At 37.7% G+C, this 25,107-nt stretch overlaps 1 protein-coding gene across 4 annotated transcripts; it reads right to left on the reverse strand.

Annotated features, from left to right (window-relative positions):
• Nucleotides 1-161: 161 nt before the first annotated feature.
• LOC136851349 (uncharacterized) lies at nucleotides 162-21,857 on the reverse strand. Of its 4 annotated transcripts, none has more exons than XM_067125399.1 (3): nucleotides 9,125-10,229; nucleotides 3,922-7,269; nucleotides 162-3,835 (listed from the first exon to the last, which is right to left on the reverse strand). In XM_067125399.1, exons 1-2 carry the CDS (start codon nucleotides 10,011-10,013, stop codon nucleotides 7,091-7,093), a joined length of 1,068 nt encoding a protein of 355 aa, XP_066981500.1. In that variant the 5' UTR covers nucleotides 10,014-10,229; the 3' UTR covers nucleotides 162-3,835; nucleotides 3,922-7,090. The 4 variants fall into 4 exon arrangements, 3 of the variants coding, with proteins under 3 accessions (XP_066981500.1, XP_066981499.1, XP_066981501.1); XM_067125398.1 differs by having other exon boundaries at nucleotides 3,885-7,269; XR_010856843.1 differs by lacking the exons at nucleotides 162-3,835; nucleotides 9,125-10,229 and adding exons at nucleotides 15,243-15,424; nucleotides 16,834-17,007 and having other exon boundaries at nucleotides 7,134-7,269.
• Nucleotides 21,858-25,107: the final 3,250 nt, after the last annotated feature.

Genomic DNA, 25,107 nt, shown 5'->3' on the forward strand with positions numbered 1-25,107 from the left:
CGTGCGCGTAAAATTATTTTCTTTCTTTATCCATCTGGATGTGGGAAACAGCCTTCTATATGTAACAAGGAAATCATAATGATTCCCAAACGTAGGAGACAATGGTAATGTAATTTCTGAAAAAAAGGTGATGAGGCTGAAAGAAATAAAGTATAAAACCATTTAAATTAATGACTTTATTCCTGTTTTCAAATGAATCAAATGATTAGCACCCAATCATTGTGAATAGAAGGCATTCCTTGGAATTGCTGTAGTATTTACAAAACTGCTCTGTTATGAAGTGTCACAGCACCAATAAAATTCAATATACTTTTTGCCACGAGAGTTTCTAAACAATCATGCTTCTGTCACTGTTTGGTGATGAGACCAGATATCTGGGCGGTATGATTTTTGTGAATGAGACACCTAAGGTTAGGTATCATGATGTTTTTTTAACGAGATTAAAGATTGGGTATTAAGATTGTTTTCAATGGGACCCAAGGATTGGGTATTAAGATTATTTTTGAATGAGACTCAAGGATTGGGCATTAATATTTTTGTCAATGGGACCCACGGTCGGGTATTGAGATTCTAATTAAAGAGACTCAAGGACGATTATTATGATTTAGGTTAATGAGACATGATTTTTTTTTTAATGAGACCCAAAAGATGAGTATTGCGATTTTCGTTAATGAGTCCCAAGGAATGTACAGAGAAATTTGTCTTTCGAAACAGTTGACTTATTTGCTGGTTTCTTCTACAAATCCATGAATTGCTAATTAATAAAATTAGCTTATAATATTTCCCACTGACACAGAAAAACCTTTCCAAATATTCTTGAAGGATATAATGGAGCCCTCATTTTTTTATGTGACTTAGTCTCGGTTTTTTTTATTTCGAAATTACAATTTATATGATTCCGGATGTTTCTCTGAAAAAAAAGTCAAGTATACCTTAGTTTAACCAGACCACTGAGCTGATTAACAGCTCTCCTAGAGCTGGACCGAAGGATTAGACTTATTTTACGTGGCTAAGAACCAGTTGGTTACCTAGCAACGGGACCTACAGCTTATTGTGGAAACCCGAACCACATTATACCGAGAAATTAATTTCTATCACCAGAAATAAGTTCCTCTAATTCTTCATTGGCCGGCCGGAGACTCGAACTCGGGCCTAGCAGAGTGCTAGCCGACAACTCTACCGACTCATCCAACGAGGAACTGGATGTTTCTCTGGAATCAATCAATAAATTATTCGTAATGAATCATATGATGATTGAAATAGAAACACTGGCTTTAGCATTTGAAGAATTCCATCACAACTAAAAACAAAACTGAACAATGGGCACACATCCGCAAAGCTGTTGCAATTGAAATCTCTTTATAACTCTGAAATGAACTTGAGAACGAGTATAAGTGAACACAATACACAACAAGCTATATTTGGTGCATATAGAAAAAAAAACTAACACGAATTGAAGCTATACCTGTACCAATTGAGATACCACGCAATTCCTACGATACTTCGTAAGCAAGCTTTTTTTTTTTTTTTAGCTAGTATGTTATCGACAGTAAAATACAAAAACCTTGCAACTGAAAGCGCCTAAGGTTACGTACTCTTTGGAAATCAATTAGGCAAATCTTTGACTCTACGTCGCCCCCCATCCCCACGAAGTGACACAGTTAAGCAGGACTTTCTGGAAGAACATCAACAGCATTAAATGTCTCTGCCCAAGCAATGGACTTTTTACTGTTATGTAGGAATTTTTTACTGGATCATATAAGTAGCAGATGGCGAGCCTGCGAATGAAAATGTTCTAGCTTTTATCTGCGTCCACTTAGCTGTGTCTTTCGTCAGAATGTTATACATTATATATTGAATCTGACTGAATGTTTTCAGGCCAAGGACTGTAAAAAGTTTTAATGGCTTTCCAATATAACATATTTATTATCTCATGAATAACTGGAGCTTTATTCCGAATCTGTGACTTCATAGTTCAAGCCGTGGACTGTATGCGGATAGTTCGACTTTCTTATGGAACACGTAACTTACATGGATCTATAACTGCATTTTTTCAGGCCATGACTATATACAGTTAGTATGACTTGCCGAAAGAGCACATACAATACGTTATGAACCTATAACAGAATGCCATTAAAGCATAGACTGTATACAGTCGAGTCTTCCCTTCTGATGGAACTTAAACCGTCATTTAAAGTCTGTGGCCGAAGGCTTTCTTGCCGCAGGCTGAAAACAGTTAAGCATAATGACTCCCAACGAGCATAAAGGCAATGATTCGGTAATTGAAAGTTAGGAAAAACAGATATATAAAAAACCTGAAAGCTTCCAAGCCACTGGTTATATGCAGTTTAAACATAACTCTAGTAGACAAATATCATATGTATGTAAAGGCAATGATCCTGTAATTGAAAGTTTTAGAAAATAAATATAAGGAATCTGAAACCTTTTCAGCCACAGGCTGTATACAGTTAAACTTGACTACAGTACACTACACAAATATAATAGATCCGAAGACACTGTATACCCAAGGCTATACACAGGAACGTATAATGACTCCAGCAGAAAATTATATAAGAATCCCAAAAAGGAAAAGAAGTACCTACGTGAATTTCTCGAGTTCATGGACATTTTATACTAGAAACAAGTTGACATTTTAGTTACATTGTCGTCTTATCAAACTTTCAGTGACGTTAATCTGTACAAGCTTGATCAAAGCTATTGGCAAGTCATATCTGGCAACTGAAAACTCAATGTGAAAAGATGGACATCATAATGCTCAGTGTACAGTAGAGTATGAGTTTGTAAATGACCATGGGAAATTACAATCACATCCTGATCACAGTAAAACACTAGCACATCTAGTGTAGGAATAATAATAATAATAATAATAATAATAAATAATAATAATAATAATAATAATAATAATAATAATAATAATAATAATAATTGATGTCGCAATAATATAGAACACCAGAGTAGATGAGAGAGAAAGAGAGGAAATTGGTAAGTATCAAGACCTGAAAATCGAAATAAGAAGGATATGGAATATGCCAGTGGAAATTGTACCCATAATCATAGGAACACTAGGCACGATCCCAAGACCCCTGAAAAGGAATCTGGAAAAAGTAGATGCCAAAGTAGCTCCAGGACTCATGCAGAAAAGTGTGCTACTAGAAACAGCGCGCACAGTGAGAAAAGTGATGGACTCCTAAGGAGGCAGGATGCAACCCGGAACCCCACACTATAAAAAAACCATCCAGTTGAATAGGATGACTGTGATAGACAAAAAAAAAAAAAATAATAATAATACCGGGTTATTCGTAAGAGACCATAGATATCATTCGATAAAAGGAGTGTGTACACTGAAAACTATTCATATCAAAAAGTACAGAATTTTGAGCTAGTATTAACAATAATAGATTTTATCTCATGTGAAATCAAACTCACTTCATAATTGTGTACATAAAGGCTAAGCAATGGCAAAAACATTATCCAGTATAAACCATGATATTTGCAACCTTGCTTTTAAGGCTAAGAAAACCTGAATTTTGTAACCCTACATCTAAAACTAATGAACCGTGAATTTTATAACCCTACATTTAAACTAATAAACCATGAACTTTGTAACCCTGCATATAAAACTAATACACCATGAACTTTGTAACCCTGCTTCTTAAACTAAAAAACCGTGAATTTTATAACCCTGAATTTCAAACTAATAATTAGTGAATTTTTTTACCCTACATCTAAAACTAATAAACCACGAACTTTGTAACCCTGCATCTAAAACTAATACACCATGAACTTTGTAACCCTGCATCTAAAACTAATACACCTTTTGAACCCCTGTAACTAATACCTGACTTTGTCTAAAACTAATACACCATGAACTTTGTAACCCTGCATCTAAAACTAATACACCATGAACTTTGTAGCCCTGCATCTAAAACTAACACACCATGAACTTTGTAACCCTGCGTCTAAAACACTGTGAAATTTGAAACCCTACATCTACAACTAATAAACCATGAACTTTGTAACCCTGCATCTAAAACTAATACACCATGAACTTTGTAACCCTGCGTCTAAAAGTAATACACCGTGAAATTTGAAACCCTGCATCTAAAACTAATAAGCCATGAATTTTGTAACCCTACACCTAAAATGAATTAACCGTGAATTTTGTAATCCTGCATTTAAAACTAATAAATAGTGGATTTTGTAAACCTACATCCAACACTAATAAACCATGAGCTTTGTAACCCTGCATCTAAAACTAATACACCATGAACTTTGTAATCTTACATCTAAAACTAATAAACCATGAGCTTTGTAACCCTGCGTCTAAAACTAATAAACCATGAACTTTGTAACCCTACATCTAAAACTAATAAACCATGAACTTTGTAACCCTACATCTAAAACTAATAAACCATGACCTTTGTAACCCTACATAAAAAACTAATAAACCATGAACTTTGTAACCCTACATCTAAAACTAATAAACCATGAACTTTGTAACCCTAGATCTAAAACTAATAAACCATGACCTTTGTAACCCTGCATCTAAAACTAACACACCATGAACTTTGTAACCCTACATCTAAAACTAATACACCATGAACTTTGTAACCTGCATCTAAAACTAATATACCGTGAATTTTGTAACCCTACATCTAAAACTAATAAACCATAAACTTTGTAACCATGCCTCTAAAACTAATACACCATGACCTTTGTAACCCTACACTAAAACTAATAAACCGTGAAGTTTGTAACCCTACATCTAAAATTAATACACCGTGAATTTTGTAACCCTGCATTTAAAACTGGTAGATAGTGAATTTTGTAACCCTACATCTAAAACTAATAAACCGTGAATTTTGTAACCAATAATCATCTTTTAAAAGACTCTGTATTTGTTCGCGTGACATTTTCAAGGTTTCAAATGCAGGAAGAGAAGCTTTATTATTTTATTGATGGATGTTGTTCTTGCAGAATATGGACTCCTAGGAGAGCTGTTAATCAGCTCAGTGATCTGGTTAAACTAAGGTATACTTAACTTTAAGAGACGAGAATTGTACGAGGGTATCATATGATTACTTTCAGTAATGAGACATTTTATGGTCATAAAGAAAAGAGTAAAATGATATTTTATAACTAATTTCCATAAGAAAAGTTATGTGCCTTTACAGTAGAATAAACCGTTAGTACAAGGGAAAGATAAATATGAGTGGTATAGCATTCTATAACTAATTAGAGAATAAATAATTTAAGATTTTATAGAAAAATATATTGTCTTTATAGCTCAGTAACACTTAGTCATTAAAAAAAGTGAAAATACTAAAATAACATTTAACATTATCTTAGTATGGACTTACAAAAAAGTCAATCTTAAACCATAAAGAAAATAAAATTGCTATGGTGAATAGAAATTTCAATTGAAGAATGTTACTTATTCATCTTTGGATAAAAGCTTAGGATTAAAAATAATAGAGTAATCATAAAAAAAAGATACGATAACTTTCAAGTGAAGAAATATTCATGCATATGTGTGTGAATAGAGATAAAATAAGGTACATGAGGCAAAACGCCGGTAAACATGTTTTATCATTGCTGATAAATAAAATGTATATTGCAGCAGCTATAGTAAAACGGCATTATATCAAAATTACATAATCATTAAACGTCAAATCAATCATTCACTACCTACAGAGGCAAACGCTTTTTCTTGAAAAACCATTTGCTGAAAATCTTTATAAAACCTCACTTCTTGAAATTCCATTTCCTGAAAATATGCTTCTTGGAAACTAATTTTACAAGAAAAATCCATAATTTTTGCAACCCATTTCGTAAAACCCCATATTCTGAAAACTCTTGAAGTCCATTTTCTGAAAACCTGCCCCTCGAAACCCCATTTTCTCAAAATATGTTTCTTGAAAACCTATGATTTGAAACCACATTTTTTGAAAACCCATCACTTGGAAAGTTATTTTCTAAAAACATATTTCTTGGAAAGCGTTTTCTTAAAATATGTACTGAAACCACACTTTTTGAAAACTCATCTCTTGGAAAGTTATTTCCTAAAAGCCCACCTCTTGGAAAGCTACTTTCTAGAAACCCACCTCTTTTCTGAAAACCCACTTCTTGGAAAGCTATTTCTAAACCTCTTGGACTAGAAAACCATTGGAAAGCTATTTTCCAGAAATCCACCTATTTCTTCTCTTGAAAGCTATTTTCAAAACCCATCTCTGGAAAGCTATTTTAAAAACCTACCTCTTGAAACCTATTGTCTAAAGCCACCCCTCTATTTTAAAACCCACCTCAAAGCTAAAACCCATCTCTTGAAGCTATTTTCTAAAACCCACCTGCTCCAGAAATCCACCTCTTGGAAAAAGCCCATATTTTCTAAAACCCACACCTCTCACTATTTATAAAGCTCTCTTGGAAAGCTATTTTTTTCAGAAAAACCCATCTCTTGACTGTTGAAACCTATTTTCAAACCCATCTCTTGGAAAGCTATTTTCAAAAACCCACCTCTTGGAAAGCTATTTTCTAAAATCCCACCTCTTGGAAAGCTATTCTCTAAAAACCCACCTCTTGGAAGGCTATTTTCTAAAAACCCACCTCTTGGAAAGCTATTTTCTAAAAAACCTACCTCTTGGAAAGCTGTTTTCTCAAAACCCACCTCTTGGAAGATATTTTCTCAAAACCCACCTCTTGGAAAGCTATTTTCTAAAAACCCATCACTTGGAAGGCTATTTTCTAAAAACCCACCTCTTGGAAAGCTATTCTCTAAAAAACCTACCTCTTGGAAAGCTGTTTTCTCAAAACCCACCTCTTGGAAAGCTGTTTTCTCAAAACCCACCTCTTGGAAAGCTATTTTCTCAAAACCCACCTCTTGGAAAGCTATTTTCTAAAAACCCATCCCTTGGAAAGCTATTTTCTGAAAACCCATCTCTTGGAAAGCTATTTTCTACTAGAAACCCATCTCTTGAAAACCTAATTTTCTGAGGTGCAATCTTGGGTTCCTTGTCGCCGAACTGGTTTCCGGCTTAACTTCGCTTGTGCCATTTCTTCGGATTGTCATTCACTCGCATTCATTCTCATCTCTTGCTATGACAACCCCGTAGAGACTATTGTCACTGCTGTGAGAAGAGACAGGTCTCGCGTTGTTGGAGATCCCTGCCGTCCTTTCCTCTGTCTCGGTGTCCCTCGCCCGAAGGACTGCTCTGTCTTCTCTCCTGCTTTTCATCATCTTCTTCTTCTCTGCAAGAATGGAGACCGAATTAAGAAATTTGGTAGTCGTGGTTGACGGCGCAATGACTGGCAGCATAGCATTAAGAAATGCTCTCTCTTTTATTCATCGGTTTAATCATTAATTCGTTTCAACTTGACTTTGCTAATGCAATTGCCTGACTCACTGCAAGAGAGCTGCTAAGGTGATGCAACTTTAGATGGTGGGTTTTGCCCTCTTTCATTGATCAAGTTGTTCAGGTAGTCATATATAACATAATGTTTCTATTTCAATATTCTATGAATGACTCACTGGCAAGTAAAAACTGACTGTCATTTGACATTTTGAAAAATTGTCGGCAACCACAAGTGGTACTCCATCTATGTGTCATAAAAATTTTTTTTTTTAATCATCTGCACTAAAACCTTTTATTTTAGACAAGATAAAGAGGAAAAATGATCACCGGTGAAGCCTACTTTAGATGATGATTTCTGCCCGCTTCCGTTGATCAATTTTAGTCTCGATGGTCGCCTAAATTTGAATTCATTGTTGGTGACAACTCATTTGCATTCAAGAGTTGTTTTCACCTTCAAAAGCTCAAATTTTCCAGGCATTTATATGTAAAATAATGTTTTTTATATATGATATAATGTTTCTATTAAAATACTCTATGAATGACTCACTAGCAAGTAGAATTCCGATTTTCATTTGACATTTGAAAAAATTGTCGGCAACCACAAGTGGGACTCTGCCATCCATGGTCGGGAAACCTTGTGTCATAGATTTGTTTTTAAATTAATCTGCACACTATAAATATCTGTGGCTTTTGGACTAACGCTTTACTTAAATAAACAGAGTATACTTACAAATCCGGGTTTTTTCTTGGATAAGTTTTTCCAAGTACATGAATTAATGTAAAATGACTGTATCATCTAAGTGGATTAATAGGGTATACTAATGGATTGGGTTTTTTCTTAGATAAACTTTATCAAGCAGATGAACTTATGAAAATTGTTCATATCGTTCAAGACGTAGATTAGGTTATCTGAGCAGGACGCCATTTTTGTAATCCATTATCAGTCTGGCGTCCTGAAACGTCATCGCATTTCCTCAGGGCCTCAGAAGCATGTTAAAACCCCGCCTGTGGTCTTCTGATGTTATGTTAAATATAACAAAGATTTTGTTAAGGAATTTTGGTGTAACATCCCTCTGGGTTGGTCAGGAAACTGTTCAGCATTTTCGATTTGGGGTAAGAGGAAATTCGGGCGCCAGAAGAGGACATGATAGATGGTCGTGCCACATGAGCAATTGTTAGGCATCTAGTTACATATTGCAGTCAGAAGCAGCTCATATTGGGATAAAGCCTGAAGCCGTGTCTCTGTTGACAAAGTTTGATCGAAGTAGCCACTGTTATTGTCAAAGTGGAAACCGTGTCTTCATCGAACTTTGCACCTGTTGCAATATTAGAGTCAAATATGGGGGCGCGTCAAGCATCAAAACTTGTCACCGAGAAACCAATATTCGTGTCAAAAATGAAATCTGGCCTAAGCAGCTAAACTTTGTGCTAATACAAGACAATGAGCGTAAGTGGGGAAAGAGATATGACAAAAGGAAAGGTCTAATATGCAGAGGGAGCTTGAGTTTTCGTCAGAATATTGTGCAGCAAGTTGTAGAGGTTCAATGCGCTGTTGAGGAAGTTATTTAGCAAATCATAATTCAGCTTTGAGGAGACAATAACTTCCGAGCCACTCTTGCGTCACGGACCAGCACCAGTGACAAATTTCTTACTAACCATCCAAAATCTACCGATTAATTTGAAAAGGAAGGTCTACTGGATGCAGCTGATAGTCGAACGCGGGTGTTCATAATGGGAATGTAAACACTTACTCAGCAAAAACCTCAACAGGAAGACGACGACGGTCAGCAAGACCAGCAACGCAAGAAGTCCGACGGCGAAGGCCACAACGGAAGGATGACTGACGTCATCGCTCCCGGACGCCCTTGAACGAGAGGTTCTCGGAAAATGATTCGTAAAGCCCGCGGGTTTTTCACAACGCCACTCCGACTGACCAGAAGCCACGATGTCCAAACCGACGACCTCATCCGTGGGACGCCTGAAGCAAGCAGCCTTCGAGGACACGGCGCTGTCTGCGTCGTTCAAGACAAAGATCTTCCATTCACTGCCGAGGAACTCGCTCCCCTCGGCGTAAGCGCCCACGTGAAGCATGTGCCACTGTTCCAAATCATCGGCAACGCCCAGGTCCTCTACAGAGAATCTCTGATTCAAAGTTTCCACCCGGGAAAGACGCAAGAACCCTTTCAGGTGAAGGTTGACTTCCATGCGCTGGAAATGTTTGCTGGCTTTGAAATACAACGAGACACTGGCGCTCTTAAAACTTCCTACGGTTTTGGTGTCATTTCCCTCGACTTTAGAATAACACGGGACATCATCACTGCTTCTTTTTCGCTTTCTGTTATATCCGTTGCTAAAACTCAAGGAATCATTTTCATTAACTGAAATATTACTGTTTTCTGAACTTGGAGATGTATTGCTCGCATTTCCGTAAATGTTTTTGGTTGCTGAAAAAATCTGCTCATCTTTACTAGAATCGTTGTAGACTTTGACATTAGGACTGATAACAGAAGACCCCTCTATTTCCACCGTAGGAGCTTTGTTAAATCCATTCCACCCAGGGAACTTCGTGCTTCCGTCGCTTTCCTTTGCTAAAATAGCGAGGTATTGCAGAAATATCCACGTAAGGTATACACTGCCCATGGTGAAACTAAGCCTTTTTAATCACTCTTTCACAAAACAAATTTTGATTTCTGGTTAGAAAGAACCCTCATCTGAAATGAGTCATCACAGCTAAGTCGATTCACCAGAGCTCGACAATCGCACGACGGATAACTGACACGATCACTGACTGACGAACATTGATGCCTTGACTTTCGTGACATGTACAGTACCTCACCACTTGACTCGAGAGACTGAGGTGAATCACAGGAAGCGTAGGGTGTTGATGACAACATTCACCTGACAGCCGCCAAAACAAAAAAACTAAATAGATAAAGAAAAAAGGCCACCGGAAGTTTATTCATGCTCAGGCGCTTTTGATGAAACTGGAGGAGTGATACAGAACAACTGACAAATGATAATCCCATCGAAAAGATTTCATCGGTTCATCAAAAATGTTCAACATATGAACGTGTGTGATATATATATATATTTATATATATATATATATATATATATATATATATATATATATATATATATATATATATATATATAAGAACTGAAAACCTGAGAGGTTCCAGTAGGAGAATAGGTACTACCTCACTGGGCTGGGGTTAAACAGTGGGCCTAGCGGACACTGGCCATGTCTAGGTGCATTGGGACCTGTCCTCCACTGGCTGTCAGCTGTGAAACAGGGAGATCAGCGCTCGCCCTATGAGCCTACAGAGGCACAGGAGGTTATTAAATTAAATATATATATATATATATATATATATATATATATATATATATATATATATATAATGTATATATAATGTATAACTGAATCACGATAAAAGTATGAACGTGATGAATATATAAATAAAGATAAAATAATGAAGGAAACGGAGACACTGGAGTGCTGGGAGGCCTTTGACACTTACGTCCTTTACTTAGCAGACTGAAGAATATAAAGTAAGTTTACAAAGAAAGCGTATAAATGACAGATGGGATTATAAAGGAAACATATACCTGGAATCCAACACAGTTGGAAGCCATAAATAGAACTACCAAAACAGGCCAAATGTTAAGAGGTTTTGCAAAGGATTAGGATCAACGTTCAGAAGCAGTGGACAGGACAATTAAAAGATTATTCAGGTCGACTGACCACCCAAAAAAATATTAGTGCAACAAAATAATTTCTTTTGTAAACAATAATAATTTTCCAAGATGAACATTTTTACAAATAAAGAATTAAATTAAACATACGGATACATAGAAAATATGTATCAAGCTAAACTAACTTGTAATTAAGTCAGTGATTTTATCTTTAGGTCATTCTTGAACATTTTTCTAATACAGAGGTCCAAATACATGCCAGGGCACTCCAGTGTTTCCATTTTCGTGGATTTTATCTTTATTTATATATACATATATGTATATAGGCCATACATACATATATATATATATATATATATATATATATATATATATATATATATATATATATATATATATATATATAACGATTATCACAGAAAATGACACGCAGGAGTTCAGTACTAAAACTTGTCTGTCTGTCATTTTCATGTGGTATTCAGCTTACACTGAAGTACACTGAAGTCATAAGCATATGTATATATATAATATATATATATATGTATATATATATATATATATATATATATATATATATATATATATATATATATATATGTGTGTGTGTGTGTGTGTGTGTGTGTGTGTGTGTATGTATGTGTGTGTGTGCATAAATAAGATTACCCACACCATTTTTCTCTTTTCAACGGAGTAAATGCCAAGTGTCTAGGGGTGACGTTGCTGGGCCCACACACTTTTCTTTTTAACCCAGGCAGGCGTTGGTGACCTTTTACAACTGAGTGGACCGGTGGGCAATTAGCTGGGAACAACCTACGGACCTAACAAACACGAGGTGAGCATTGTACCACTCAACCATGAGCCCATTTAATTGACTATACCTTTCAAAGGTGGGCGTTTGGGTCACCACATTTAGTATATATATACTATATATATATATATATATATATATATATATATATATATATATATATATATATATATATATATATATATGTATGTATATATGTATACGTACACACACACACACACACACACACACATATATATATATATATATATTTTATATTAGTTGACCAACCCAACGCTGACTGGGAAAGCTCTGAATGACAACTAATAAACTCTCTCTCTCTCTCCTCTCTCTCTCTCTCTCTCTCTCTCTCTCTCTCTCACCTCCCAACACTTCTACTCTCTCTCTCACTTCCTCTCCCTCTCACTCTCTTTCTCTCTCACTCTCTCCCTTCCCTGTTAAGATAGCTGCTTCAATTACACTGCCCAGCATTTTTGACACTTTATTTTTCACCCTCCCGACTGCCACTTCCTATCGGGGCTGAACTTGGACTTAAAGGGCATTAGGAGTGTCACAAATCATCTCAAGGACTTCAAAAACTATCGATTAGGCAGTAAAATCTGTCGTTTTCTGTTACATTTACATGTCACCCCCTCCCTCCAACCCCTTCTCACGCCCCCTTCCTATCGGGGTTGAACTTGGACATAAAGGATATTGGAAGTTTCACTATTCATCTCAGCGACCTCGTAAACTATGGGTTAGACACTAACATCTGTCATTTTCGGTTATTTTTACGTCACCCCCTTCCCAAACCCGCCTAATTTGGTGCAAGTGACGTCTTACCCCAACAGTGGTCTTTTCGAGATAGTAAGTCATATGCATACCAAGTTTGGTTGAAATTGTTCAATACGTTTCAGAGTGTTTGTGGAACATACATACACACACATACATACATAAATCTATTTATATATATACAGTATATATACAGTATATATATATATATATATAAATATATATATATATATATATATATATTATAGATATCGCATCAGGATCAACCAGGTCTTTCAATTGAAAGGCAAGGGCGCCTAAAGGGCAGCGACCTTGCCTTTCAATCGAAAGACTTGGCTTCGATCCTGATGAGTCAGAAATTTATTTCAGAAATGATTGTGTTGATTATTTCTATATATATACATACAGTAAATATATATATATATATATACATATATACATATACATAAATACCTAAATATCTGACTCACATCGGGATCGAACCCAGGTCCCTCAAATAAAAGGCAAGAGCGCTACCCTTTCACTTGAAAGACCTGGGTTCGGTACTGATGTGAGTCACAAATCTATTTCTGTGAAACATGTACTCATGTGTAGATTAGTTACAATTATATATATATATATATATATATATATATATATATATATATATATATATATATATATATATATATATACCCTCATTTTCATATCTTTACACAGTCTGGTCACCTCTACTCCATTTGCATCTCCTTTCATGTAAATTGTAATTGTCTTCTTTACGTTATATTACTTAAAGAGAGAGAGAGAGAGAGGAGAGAGAGAGAGAGAGAGAGAGAGAGGAGAGAGAGGCAGGGCAGGACGACATTTACGTTTTATATGAACAGGATGTGTCACAATTTACTGGTAAAATGATAACACGAGTCAGTTGTTACAGAAATCTCATGGTCGATAAGAAGACATTTCAAATGACATGTAAATAAAATGTAATTTTAATTTTCTGTAAAAGAAAACTGTTGAGACGGCTATTTGTCTGTCCGTCAGCACTTTTTTCTGTCCGCTCTCAGATCTTAAAAACTACTGAGGCCAGAGGGCTGTAAAATGGTATGTTGATCATCAACCCTCCAATCATCAAATATATCAAATTGCAGCCCTCTAGCCTCAGTAGTTTTGACTTTATTTAAAGTTAAAGTTAGCCATGATCGTGCGTCTGGCACCGCTATAGGTGCATCAACGGAGGCTACCACCCGGCCGTGGCTGAGAGTTTCATACAGCACTAAACGCTGTACAGGAAACTCGATTGCGCAGAAGAAATTTCGGCGCATGTTTTACTTGTTTCCTTATTTCCCTGAAAATCTAGGCGATACACCTTGGATCGACATGTTTTCAGTGTTTCAAACAGGGGATATTTTCATTGTTTTTCATATGCTCTAAGCAGCACGGTAGTTATGAATTCATCTAACAAAAAGCTTAGTGATGGATAAATAAATAAATGAATGAATAAATAAATAAAATAAATAAATGAATAATATTTCTTAAGTTCTGATTGACATTCCTGAATTTTTCATGGAAAACGCACGGTGGAATGACTGGACAACTTGCAGATCAGCGACTAGTTATGGAGATTATGACAATGGCTCTTTCGGCTCTGATGATTAGCATATTTGCATGCCAACCAAAGGTGCACGGTCGGGTGTCAGGGTCAGCATCGATTTTAAAAGATGATGATGATATAAATGACGAAATAAATCACTTACCATATACTAAATAAATTCACCATACGTTTCGATTATAGCGCGCACTGTCCAGTGGCTCTGTTTTTGTTATAATGTTCGAGAAGTGGCACAACTTCGAGGCGGGAAGAGACCGAAGAGAACAGAGAGAGAAGTTTAAACCAGAGGGCAATGCAACTTAGGTCTAAAGGGATTCTGCAAAGTGCGTTAGGTACCTTCGACCCAGGCACACTTTCAAGTGGCGCCACCTCCCGTAGGAGAGGCCCAGGGACAACTTCGAGTGGGACTACTGTAAGCAGCGGAACCAAGTAGCTCCACCTTCCGTAGGGGGGTCCAGAGACAGTCCTCGAGTGGTACTACTGTAAGCAGCGGAACCAAGTGGCGCCACCTCCCGTAGGAGAGGCCCAGACCTTACCTTACAGACCTTACAATTCGTTCGGGTTGCCCCAGGTCCCTCAGTGTGAGGCGCCTTTGATGTCTACCAGAGAGTTGCTAACGCATCTTCCGGTATATTTTGCATCTTCCAGTCTTGGATGGTCTTGGATGCATCTTTGATATTTGTCGAGACAACTTCGAGTGGGACTACTGTAAGCAGCGGAACCAAATAGCTCCACCTTCCGTAGGGAGGTCCAGAGACAACCTCGAGTGGTACTACTGTAAGCAGCGGAACCAAGTGGCAACCTGAAAGGGCAGTGCCTTACCATGGGCTGGGTTGAAGTGGCAGTATAAAGCGACAACTTTAAGTGACACCGCCCTACATAGGAGAGAGAGAGAGAGAGAGAGAGAGAGAGAGAGAGAGAGAGAGAGAGAGAGCCAACTGTAACTTCAACTGGCAGTACAGTAAGCAGGGGAGATCAAGTGGTAACGCAGAACAGAACCTACCAATTCAGAGAAGAGCCTCCCAGTCCGAGCGGTGGTTCGCTACAGGGCGCCATACAGGCTGTTTTCACTGTCGTGGGCGGATCCTGGTCTGGTGACCGACGTGTTCCCTCCGTTTGCATACCGGACTTCGTAGTTAAGGTCGTCCTCTGCTTCCACTCCCACTCGAGGGAGAACGCAAGTTTCTGTTGGGATTGAAGAAAATCTTTCAGAAAGAATTGTTGTGTTTATGCACAGAAGTATTATTGCTGTGGTGCTCAAAACTGCACGCGACTCAGTGACAACATCGCCCCCCCCACCAACCCATCCCCCAGCCAACTTCGACCCCCATATTTTTCTTTCTTTGTCATTTTAGTGGTAATGATTTTGGTAAATTGAAAGAGATTTTGTCAGAACATGTTGGTCTTGACGTAAAGGAGAAATCCTTTATTTTCCGTGATGAATGCCGTGAAATATACGGTGAAGATTATGCTTACTCTTTTATTCCGGAAATATTAACTCATACAGTCTATTTATAATGATTTTAGAATTTCTATATGTAGGTGCGGCATACATTACCAAATAGCCTTATGCATATTTTTACAGATATTTCATGAATGATACAAGCAGCGTTTCGTTAAATACATACGCACATATGAGAAAAGTTGCATGATGTCGGAATTAGGGCGTATCCCTGAAGTTTCCCGTATTGAACGAATGTTGAATAAATATCAGCCAATAAAATTCATCGACCAAAACAACTCTTAAATAGTCCCTTCAGACTTCATTTAACCAAGCCAGGAATTTTGAAAAAGATAGAGAAGCTGATGTCACAACGACAAGAATGACGAAGAACTTATCTTTCCGTTCAGTTATATAATAAAAAGTTATGAATCTGTCGAATCAAATCGAGATTTAAAGCTGGGTGACGAATTAAGGTAAATTTAAAGACTGTAAATTGCTTTTCTTAGAGAAAGTAAGTCCGCTATCACCTCGTAAAGTCCATCAAAACCGATCTGAATTATAGGTATCTTGGTCCATGTCTTGATTCGTTACCATGAATAAAACAACAGCGAATGCTGGAGGAGCTTAAAATTGAATAAAAAGAGGAATAAAGAACACTGATAGACAGGCAGACGAGTGAGGGACAAAGAATTGAGGAAAGGTCCGTCTGGAAGAAGCATTACGGCATGTCGGTATTCCTGTAGAATTGCTTTACTTTGAAACTGTCCTAAGTCTTCATTTGTTCAAGAGGCGGTAGCGGAATAGACTGTATCGTAGCAGATTGCGTCTGGTTAATGACTTTTATTGGCTATATAATATTTACTCAACATTCGTTCAATACAGGAAAATTCATGTACACACTCGGAATCATACGCACCTACGTACGTAGGTGCGTATGTATTTAACGCAAGGACTGCTTGTATCATTCATGAAGTATTTGTACAAATATGCGTAAGGCTATTGCGAAATGTTTAAAATATTATGAATTTTTGTACAGGTTTGTTAAAAAAAGAACACTGGTATTCCATAAATCAGAAATTGAGCGAGTTTAGTTAAGAAACAACAAAAGTTCAGTGCAAAGACGTCCAATATATAACGCATGCATACGTACTTGGGTGCTTGATCCTATAGACAAATATGGCGATTCCAAGAGGGCTGCCCGATGATGATAACACCAAGCACACTCTACAAGTATCCACAAGGTGCTTTCAGTCAAGTGGTGCTCAGGAGTCCCTGTGCTGTTTTCCTTCCGGAGGAGTTTCCAGCCGGTTTTGGGGACGTGCAATTTCCACCAGGGTGCAGTGAACCTCCATTTCGATTGGGCCATAGGCGGTGACTTACGATACTTTAGATATTCATCGAAGCGTCCCAGTCGAAGTAATAACCTCGTAATGTTTTTCTGGTCCAAGTAAACAGATTAACCAGTGCCATGCCAAAGTATAGAAGTGATAATCATAATCAATATGTCACATTGAAGTGATTGCCACAGAGAACCACTGGTAGAATTGAACTGTTCAGCAGAAGTTGAGAAGGTTTTATCAGCTCTTGGTACCCTCCACTTTCAGTTCTAAATCTGGAAACCGTCGTGAAGTTTACAATAGATCTGGAATGCGTCTCGATAAAATGTCTTGATGACTTTCCTCCCTGATCCAACAGTTACGTCGGCGTCGCAAAGACCTTCGCTCCCTAAAACGTCTTTCAAAACGAAAGCGAAAACGATGAGCTGAAAAGAACTTTTCATTTTTCTTCAGGAGGCGATAAAATGTCTGGAAGTTCTGTCACGCACTATAGAATCGGGGACAGATAAACTCGGCAAGTATTTGTTCAGGAAGCTCGACGGTGAATGGTCGATCAGCTTCACCACTCGATGTTACTTGCAGGCAAGGGAGCCTCTAATGTTTTCAAAGGCTGCAGTACCACTGACGGAAATCTCAGCATTTGTTATGAAAGTTCAAGTAAAAGGACACATCCTGTATGTACACACGTACACACATTATGTGTGTGTGTGTATATATATATATATATATATATATATATATATATATATATATATATATATATATATATATATATATATACAGTACTTGGATAAAGTGGTCATAAAGAATACCCAAAACGGTGTTGGGGGCGGGGGGTGGGGGGTGGGGGGCGGTGGGGGAGTTAGCAACTTCATCCCCAAAATCCTTCCCGAAAACCGGAAACTTACCCCCGTGCTTGTGTATATGTGTGCGTGTGTGTGTATGTGTATGTGTGTGTGTGTGTATCTCTCGACATTACAAACAAGCACTACGTAATACAGTACATACTCAAATAGATAACTTTCTTACTTCGGTAGCAGACTCTCGATTGACAGCGAAGTAGCTTAAGCACCTCGTAGATATACTTATGTGTGCTTTCTTGGACAGTAATAGCGGATTTCACGAATGATAGTAACAAAGACACACGAGTGCAGTAACAAGGAGCCACAGTATTTCTGTCACGGACGTTTCTCGCTCCTCAGTGGGTTCACCATTCCGTAACGTCTCCAGACGGTAGCCATTTCAGAGATGTTTGCCCAGAAATAAACGTTGTCAACCAGTCAGTCATCCGAGCACTGACCAGATCTAACTTTGCTTAACTTTATGGACAATGAGAAAGTATGCGCCATAGACACACACACACATTATATATATATATATATATATATATATATATATATATATATGTGTGTGTGTGTGTGTGTGTGTGTGTACGTGTATATGCCACAGTGAGTATCCCTTTTACTCAGAAGCTTTATAACTGGCGACACGCCATTGATCATCTTCACCATCGCCCTTTTCTTCTTCTTCGTATAGACTAGCGCTCGCTGAAATCACTTGGAGGCTCACGCTCCACGCTTTCGAAAACGAGCTTGCAGTCGATATTGGGATGTCAATGTCGCACCAGGCGGCTTCTTGCGATGCCATGGTCATCTACTGTTCAGTTCAAACACACAAGGGCTTCCCTTTCCTCTCCCACTCGTAACTCTATGCGTTAGGATTCTGTTCTCGGTCGCGAATTCCTGAGATATATGCTAGTCTTGCACCAGCCCCGGTTTTTTGCCATGCCTTAGGTTAGGTTAGGTTAGGTCAGCTTAATCTCTCCTAAGCAATTTGGGTGTGGGAAACATAATGAGATTATTTTCAAGAAACTTCTATGTTCAGTTTTGAAGATATGGCGTCCCGCTTTTTTCAGAGAAAGGTCCCGGTACTCGGTTACATCCCGGGAAAATGCTTCGCGGTCTGCAAGACAGCATGTTCCCTTTTCCTCTTTTTTTCGGAATTGCTTCACAGCTCGAACCTGGCAGGCCGTGACGCTGTTTCAGAATCTCTCTCTCTCTCTCTCTCTCTCTCTCACGTCGAGGCCGGGACAGAGTGCCTCCATATCGCCGGACGCCTTTGGCAAAGCGAAAACACGAACAAGCAATTGCAACAACGGGAATAGTTTCATTGTCACAAACGAATGAAAGGGTTCCGTTCGAGCACATGTCTCCTATTCTAGAGGGAACGACAATAGCTGCTGTAGCGTCGTTGGAAGCCAGTGGGGCACGCATAGTGCGATGGCTGATGAAAACGAGTCAGCTTTGATTCAGGCTTACTCCATTTAGGTGCGGAGCTCAACAGCGCGACGCGTCAACTGAAGGTGAGTCTGACTCACGGGACTGTGAGTCAGGTGACAGGAAATGGAGGGCTGACTTATACGTGACTGGCGTCCTATCACAAAAGAGGCAAGATCATCAAGTATCTTTGAGATTCTCTTCGACAAATCGAAAAATCCTTAATGAAACCTACTTTGATGATTAAACGTTCTTGAGAGTTTTCGTATAGAAATATCGAAATACCCACCAAAAAAAAAAAAAACAAAAAACACGTTATTATGCAGCTTTCGCATTTTAGGGAACGGAACTTCGAAATATCACCTTCTCCAGCATTGCAAAAGCAATAAAAAGTATTCTTGCCGTATAAAAAAAAATGCACCACTAAAGAAGAAAACACCAAATAACCTGAAGGCCGAGATATTAAATTACAAGGGGAGAAAATGGGTTGAACACCGACACCTTGTCGCTTAGGCCTAAACTGACAGTCATCTTTTGCGGACGGCAAAGGGATCAGTACCCGTAACAGTCCTGTCAACGGCTATACATATTCATAGCGCCGCTTCCCGTCCGAATCAGTCCAAATATATATATATATATATATATATATATATATATATATATATATATATATATGTGTGTGTGTGTGTGTGTGTGTGTGTATACTGTATATATATACATATATAAAGTGATTAAGAATGCGTAAGTTTTCTACACATGGGATTCGTTCCGACAGTATCAGTGAGCGTTTCTCTCTCTCTCTCTCTCAGGTCACCTCTGATTGAATTCTCCATAACCTTTTTTCTTGATAAGGGGTTGTGGGGGGGGGGAGGGGAGGAAGGATGTGGGGATGGTGGCGGGGGCGGGCGTTCTGAGTTACAAGTTGCTACGCATCCTGTTTTCATCAAGTACGTGACGTTGAGTTATCAATAATGGATGTCTGACCAAAAGAAAGACGACGAAGCTCTCGACGTATTTACCAGCAATCTGTGACTTTCGTTTCGGTGATAACGCCCCTTTCCTGTGGAAGTGGTAGGCTGTATTCGCTGTAAAACACACGCACATTTTATACTTATACTTAGATATGTACCGTATGTATATACTGTATATAATTATACATATGTAAATATACAATTGTATGTGTATATATATAATGTAGATATGTATATATATAATCATACATGCATATATAATCATATAACAATATAAATATATACATATAAATGTGTGTGTGTATATATATATATATATATATATATATATATATATATATATATATATATATATATATGTATAAACACACATACACACACACACACACACACACACATATATATATATATATATATATATATATATATATATATATATATATATATATATATATATATACATATATATACTGTATATATATGCACCTACTGCAAAGCATACATATATTTTTAATTAACAAAAGCATAAGCGGAACACAATGCCTATGGAGACAGAATAAAACGGATCATTCAACTAATAAGGACACAGCTCAAGGCATGACTACACAATAACGATTTTCAAACAGTATATATACGTACCCTGTTGCTTCACCATCCACAAAAGTACGATAATCCCCGTGACGAGAAACATAGATATGAAACTGAAGATACCCACAAGCGTCCAAATCTTGGCGTCACACGAAGGACCATCAGCGCCACCTCTGCCCCATTGAGCAGCGTTACTTCCCGATCCCGACGTTGCTGGAGTTATGTCGGCCTCTTCTTCACACGAGTCAGCGGGCTTTCGGGTCCTCCATCTTGAAGCGCCCAAAGCCACCACTCTCACCTTTTCTATTTCTTCCCTGACAGATCCCAGGGCGAGGTACCTTTCACGGACTAATCCGTTATCGACGGAGATTCTGACGTACCACTTGTAAGCAACGCTGATGTGGTAGGAGAAGGAGAAGTCCACGCCAAGATGGTACCAGCGTGATACGTTGCTTGTGCCTAGTTCTTCGTCCGTCAAGACTGCCGAGCCGTGGACGCCCTCTGAACCATTGACCTCAATCTGTATACCCGCGAAACCCTTTCCGGGTTTGCAGTAGATGCTGAATTGAGGCTGACTGAATTCTTCGATATGTTGTTTTTCAGGCTCAACAGTTTTCTCAGCCTCACACGAGAGATCACTCGCCACACTCCCTACGACAGACATTTTGGTACCGCAGTCAATCCGCGATAAAAAGACGGCGAAGAACGCTAATACTAAGCGCATTTTCTCGCGTGAAGTTTAAAAAAAAAAAACGACCGAATAAATGCTGAAGACGTTTATGCCCTGCCGTGACTAGCGCTTGAAGTAGTCACCACTTGGGACCGACACCTTCCTTCGGATGTTAAAGGGCAAATGTGAGTCCGCTAACGGAAGACAAAATAATGCCCTTTCACTCAAGCGAATCTTGCTGCGCCGTCAAAGAGGCCGATGACAGTTTAAAGAATCGTTTAGCCCTCCATAACACGAGAAAAAAACAGAATTAATTCACAAATACTTATGCAAATTAATCCTGTTCTCACGGTATATGAAATAAACATATCCATATATATGTATATATATATATATATTTATATATATATATATATATATATATATATATATATATATATATATATATATATATATATATATATATATATATATATATATATATATATATTTATATATATATATATATATATATATATATATATTTTTATATATATATATATATATATATATATATATATATATATATATATATATACCTCATATTTATAATCACGTGAACACGTTATTTGTTGATCAATCACCACAGGCTTAAAAGTAAGAGTCTGGGTAAGGCACCCAGTCTATTATTTTTTCACCTGTGGTGATGTGATATATATATATATATATATATATATATATATATATATATATATATATATATATATATATATATATATATATATATATATACATATATATATATATATATATATATATATATATATATATATATATATATATATATATATATATATATATATATATATATATTTCCGACTCAATATTTAACAATTAGAGAAAATGAACTGCCCATCAACATTCCGCAACCAACATCTCTCTACTGGAAGCAGTTCCCCTCTCTTTGAACTAATAACTCGCGAAGGAAATCCTCTTGCATGCAAGCAGAGAAGAAACTGCAACTCGCACTTTCATGTAAAAAGTTCAATCAGTTCACAAGAACAGATCCCCCACACCGGTGGCCTCTAAGCCACTCTACAAGTAAATAAATAAACCAAAAAAATCAACGGGTAATTATTTCGGTCATTACTTCTGCGAGGTCCAATCAATGAACGTCCATCACGCTGGAAGTTACTTATATTTTTATTTCCGATTATTTCTGAGCACTGACACGCATATATATATATATATATATATATATATATATATATATATATATATATATATATATATATTATATATATATGTACATGTTGTATATGGGTCCGTATCGAAGGAGTGACGCAACAAAGGATTGACATTTTATTGAAGTGGCATAACGATGAAGTGGCAAAGGAACCAAGAATGATAAAAATTATTTAAATATTGAGATTTTATTTATAAAAAAAACTAGAACCACTGAATTGTTAAAATTTTTTGAATACTGGTTGGATGGTTGGATGGTTGTCACTCCTTTGAAACTGATATCTGAGGTTAAGTCACTCGTTTATTATGTCACTCCTCTGAACCGCCCCCGCTGCTTGTACCGCACACAAACACTGATTTGGCGGTACACATTAAACTTGCGCCAAGAATCCCACTGGAATAGTTCACTAAACGGTGACAGAAGGAGAAATCATACTTACTCGTTTGCTTGCTTTTGCACGCAACTGCAATCGCTACCGAGATAGTTATAGCCGAGGCAACCCCGAGAACAATGAGGAGAATGAATAAAGACTGAGTCAGGCTCTCGCTTTCATCTGTAGAAATGGTATTTTGTCCTGTCTGGTCGTAGCAGTGCGCGGCAGGTTGAGAAAACCTCCATTCAGATGGTCCTATAGAGCCAGCTGTTGCCCTATTGACAAGTTTTTCCTTTTCTCCTCCATCTTTGACAGAGACGTTGAGATACCAGTCCCATACTGCAATTCTGGCTCTATAAGAAAATGTAACGTTGACGTCATACCATCGAGAATCTGGGAAAATGCCAAGCTCTTCAGCTGTGAAATTCACCATATTCCAATAGAAAAACTAGCCCATTGACCACTATCTGTATACCTTGAAATCCATCGTCTGGTTTGCAATAAAGTCTAACTTGTTCCACGTGCTCGGAGATTTCCTCCCTTTCTTCTTGAGAGTACTGCTTAACGATCATCGTACCGCCGGTGACCGTTTTCTCAGCATCGCATCCGTCGTCGCGTTTTACGCTCGGATTTGTGGAACCCTCTCCCGTGCTGTTGACTCCCAGAGAGCTCAAACCAAAGAGGAAAAACAGACATAACAGATATTTTCGTGTCATTGCACACCGCAGCAGCTGGGCGGATGATAGGACGAGACACGATAATCTACCTTGTACGCAGGTGAACGATGAGAGATACCAAAAGAGGCGAATATTTAGACCTATTAAAAGTTGACGCTCAAGAATTGTCCGGTTATCGAAACGGTATGGCACTTTCTGGGGAGGTGCGTCCAACTGAGTAAGCTCTGACGGGTTAGGCGACTACAGCTGAACAGGAAACAGAACATCTAGATTAAAAACGTCTCTCCATCCGCTAGACAATGCTTTCATGGCGTCTGTGAATAAATATTGCCGGAGATGGGTTTTGTCTACGTAGATACCAGTGAAAAATGAACGTATACAGCGAAATCGGAAGTATAAAAAATTATTTCTTGATTCATAACCCTTCAAGCGACAGCAAGGGGACCGTCTTCGTGAAGTTTTCAGAGTTGAAGTTGAGCGTCTTATGAGTGTAATGAATCGAGTAAATCTGCCTTAGGAATCATGTTCTTTTCGGGAACACTGATCAAAATGATAATCCGAAACAGAAGATGTGGAATTTATAATTGATAATGCACAGCATTTCACAAGCAATTATTTCCACTGGAAGAATGCTCACGTGAGCAAAGTGGCTGAAAGAGATGAGAAAGATAAACGTAAGAAAAGCCAAATGATATGCAATAGACGCAAGGGGTTTAAATTAAGAATGAAGGAAGTGAAGTAATCAGGGAGCATTAGAGGGTCTCTCCCCGCTAACCCCCACCAGTCCCCCACCAACCTATCCGTTGTATTTACTTAGGAATAATCTATCTATTTTATAATCGCCATATTCTCTGCAAAAATGTTAAAATAGTTTGCGATAAAGAAATTCAGGCTTTTGATTCACCCGACTTGTGTGAGGTTAACTTTCAAGAGAGTTTAAGTATGATGATTACAATGATAATGATGAATACACATCATGCATAAGGTCAACTTTCTCATGAAGATTATGATCAATACATATTGTGCACATCCTAAGAAAAATTTGATACACAATATGATGATAATGATGAATAGATATTTTGAATAATTCAACTCCCTGGTGAATTGAACGTGTGAGGTATATGTACAGTATATATAAAGCATGAGTTCAACTTCCCAGCAAAATTAATGTAGGATGATTATGATGATAATGATGAAGAGATATCATGCGTTAGGTCAACACCATAGGATATTTGATATACGATGATTATGATTACGGTGATGAATAGATATTGTGTATGATTCAGCTTCCTATCAAATTAAGTGAT

Source organism: Macrobrachium rosenbergii, chromosome 23 (genome assembly GCF_040412425.1).
Source record: "Macrobrachium rosenbergii isolate ZJJX-2024 chromosome 23, ASM4041242v1, whole genome shotgun sequence".
NCBI lineage: Eukaryota > Metazoa > Arthropoda > Malacostraca > Decapoda > Palaemonidae > Macrobrachium > Macrobrachium rosenbergii.

Bases quoted from the DNA above. Each gene is read 5' to 3' on its own strand.
- LOC136851349 (XM_067125399.1), bottom strand. From the start codon at position 10,013: ATGGGCAGTGTATACCTTACGTGGATATTTCTGCAATACCTCGCTATT. The intron at 7,270-9,124 runs GTAAGTGTTTAC...CCATTCTTGCAG, and splicing joins CCTGTTGAGGTTTTTGCTGA to AGAAGAAGAAGATGATGAAA.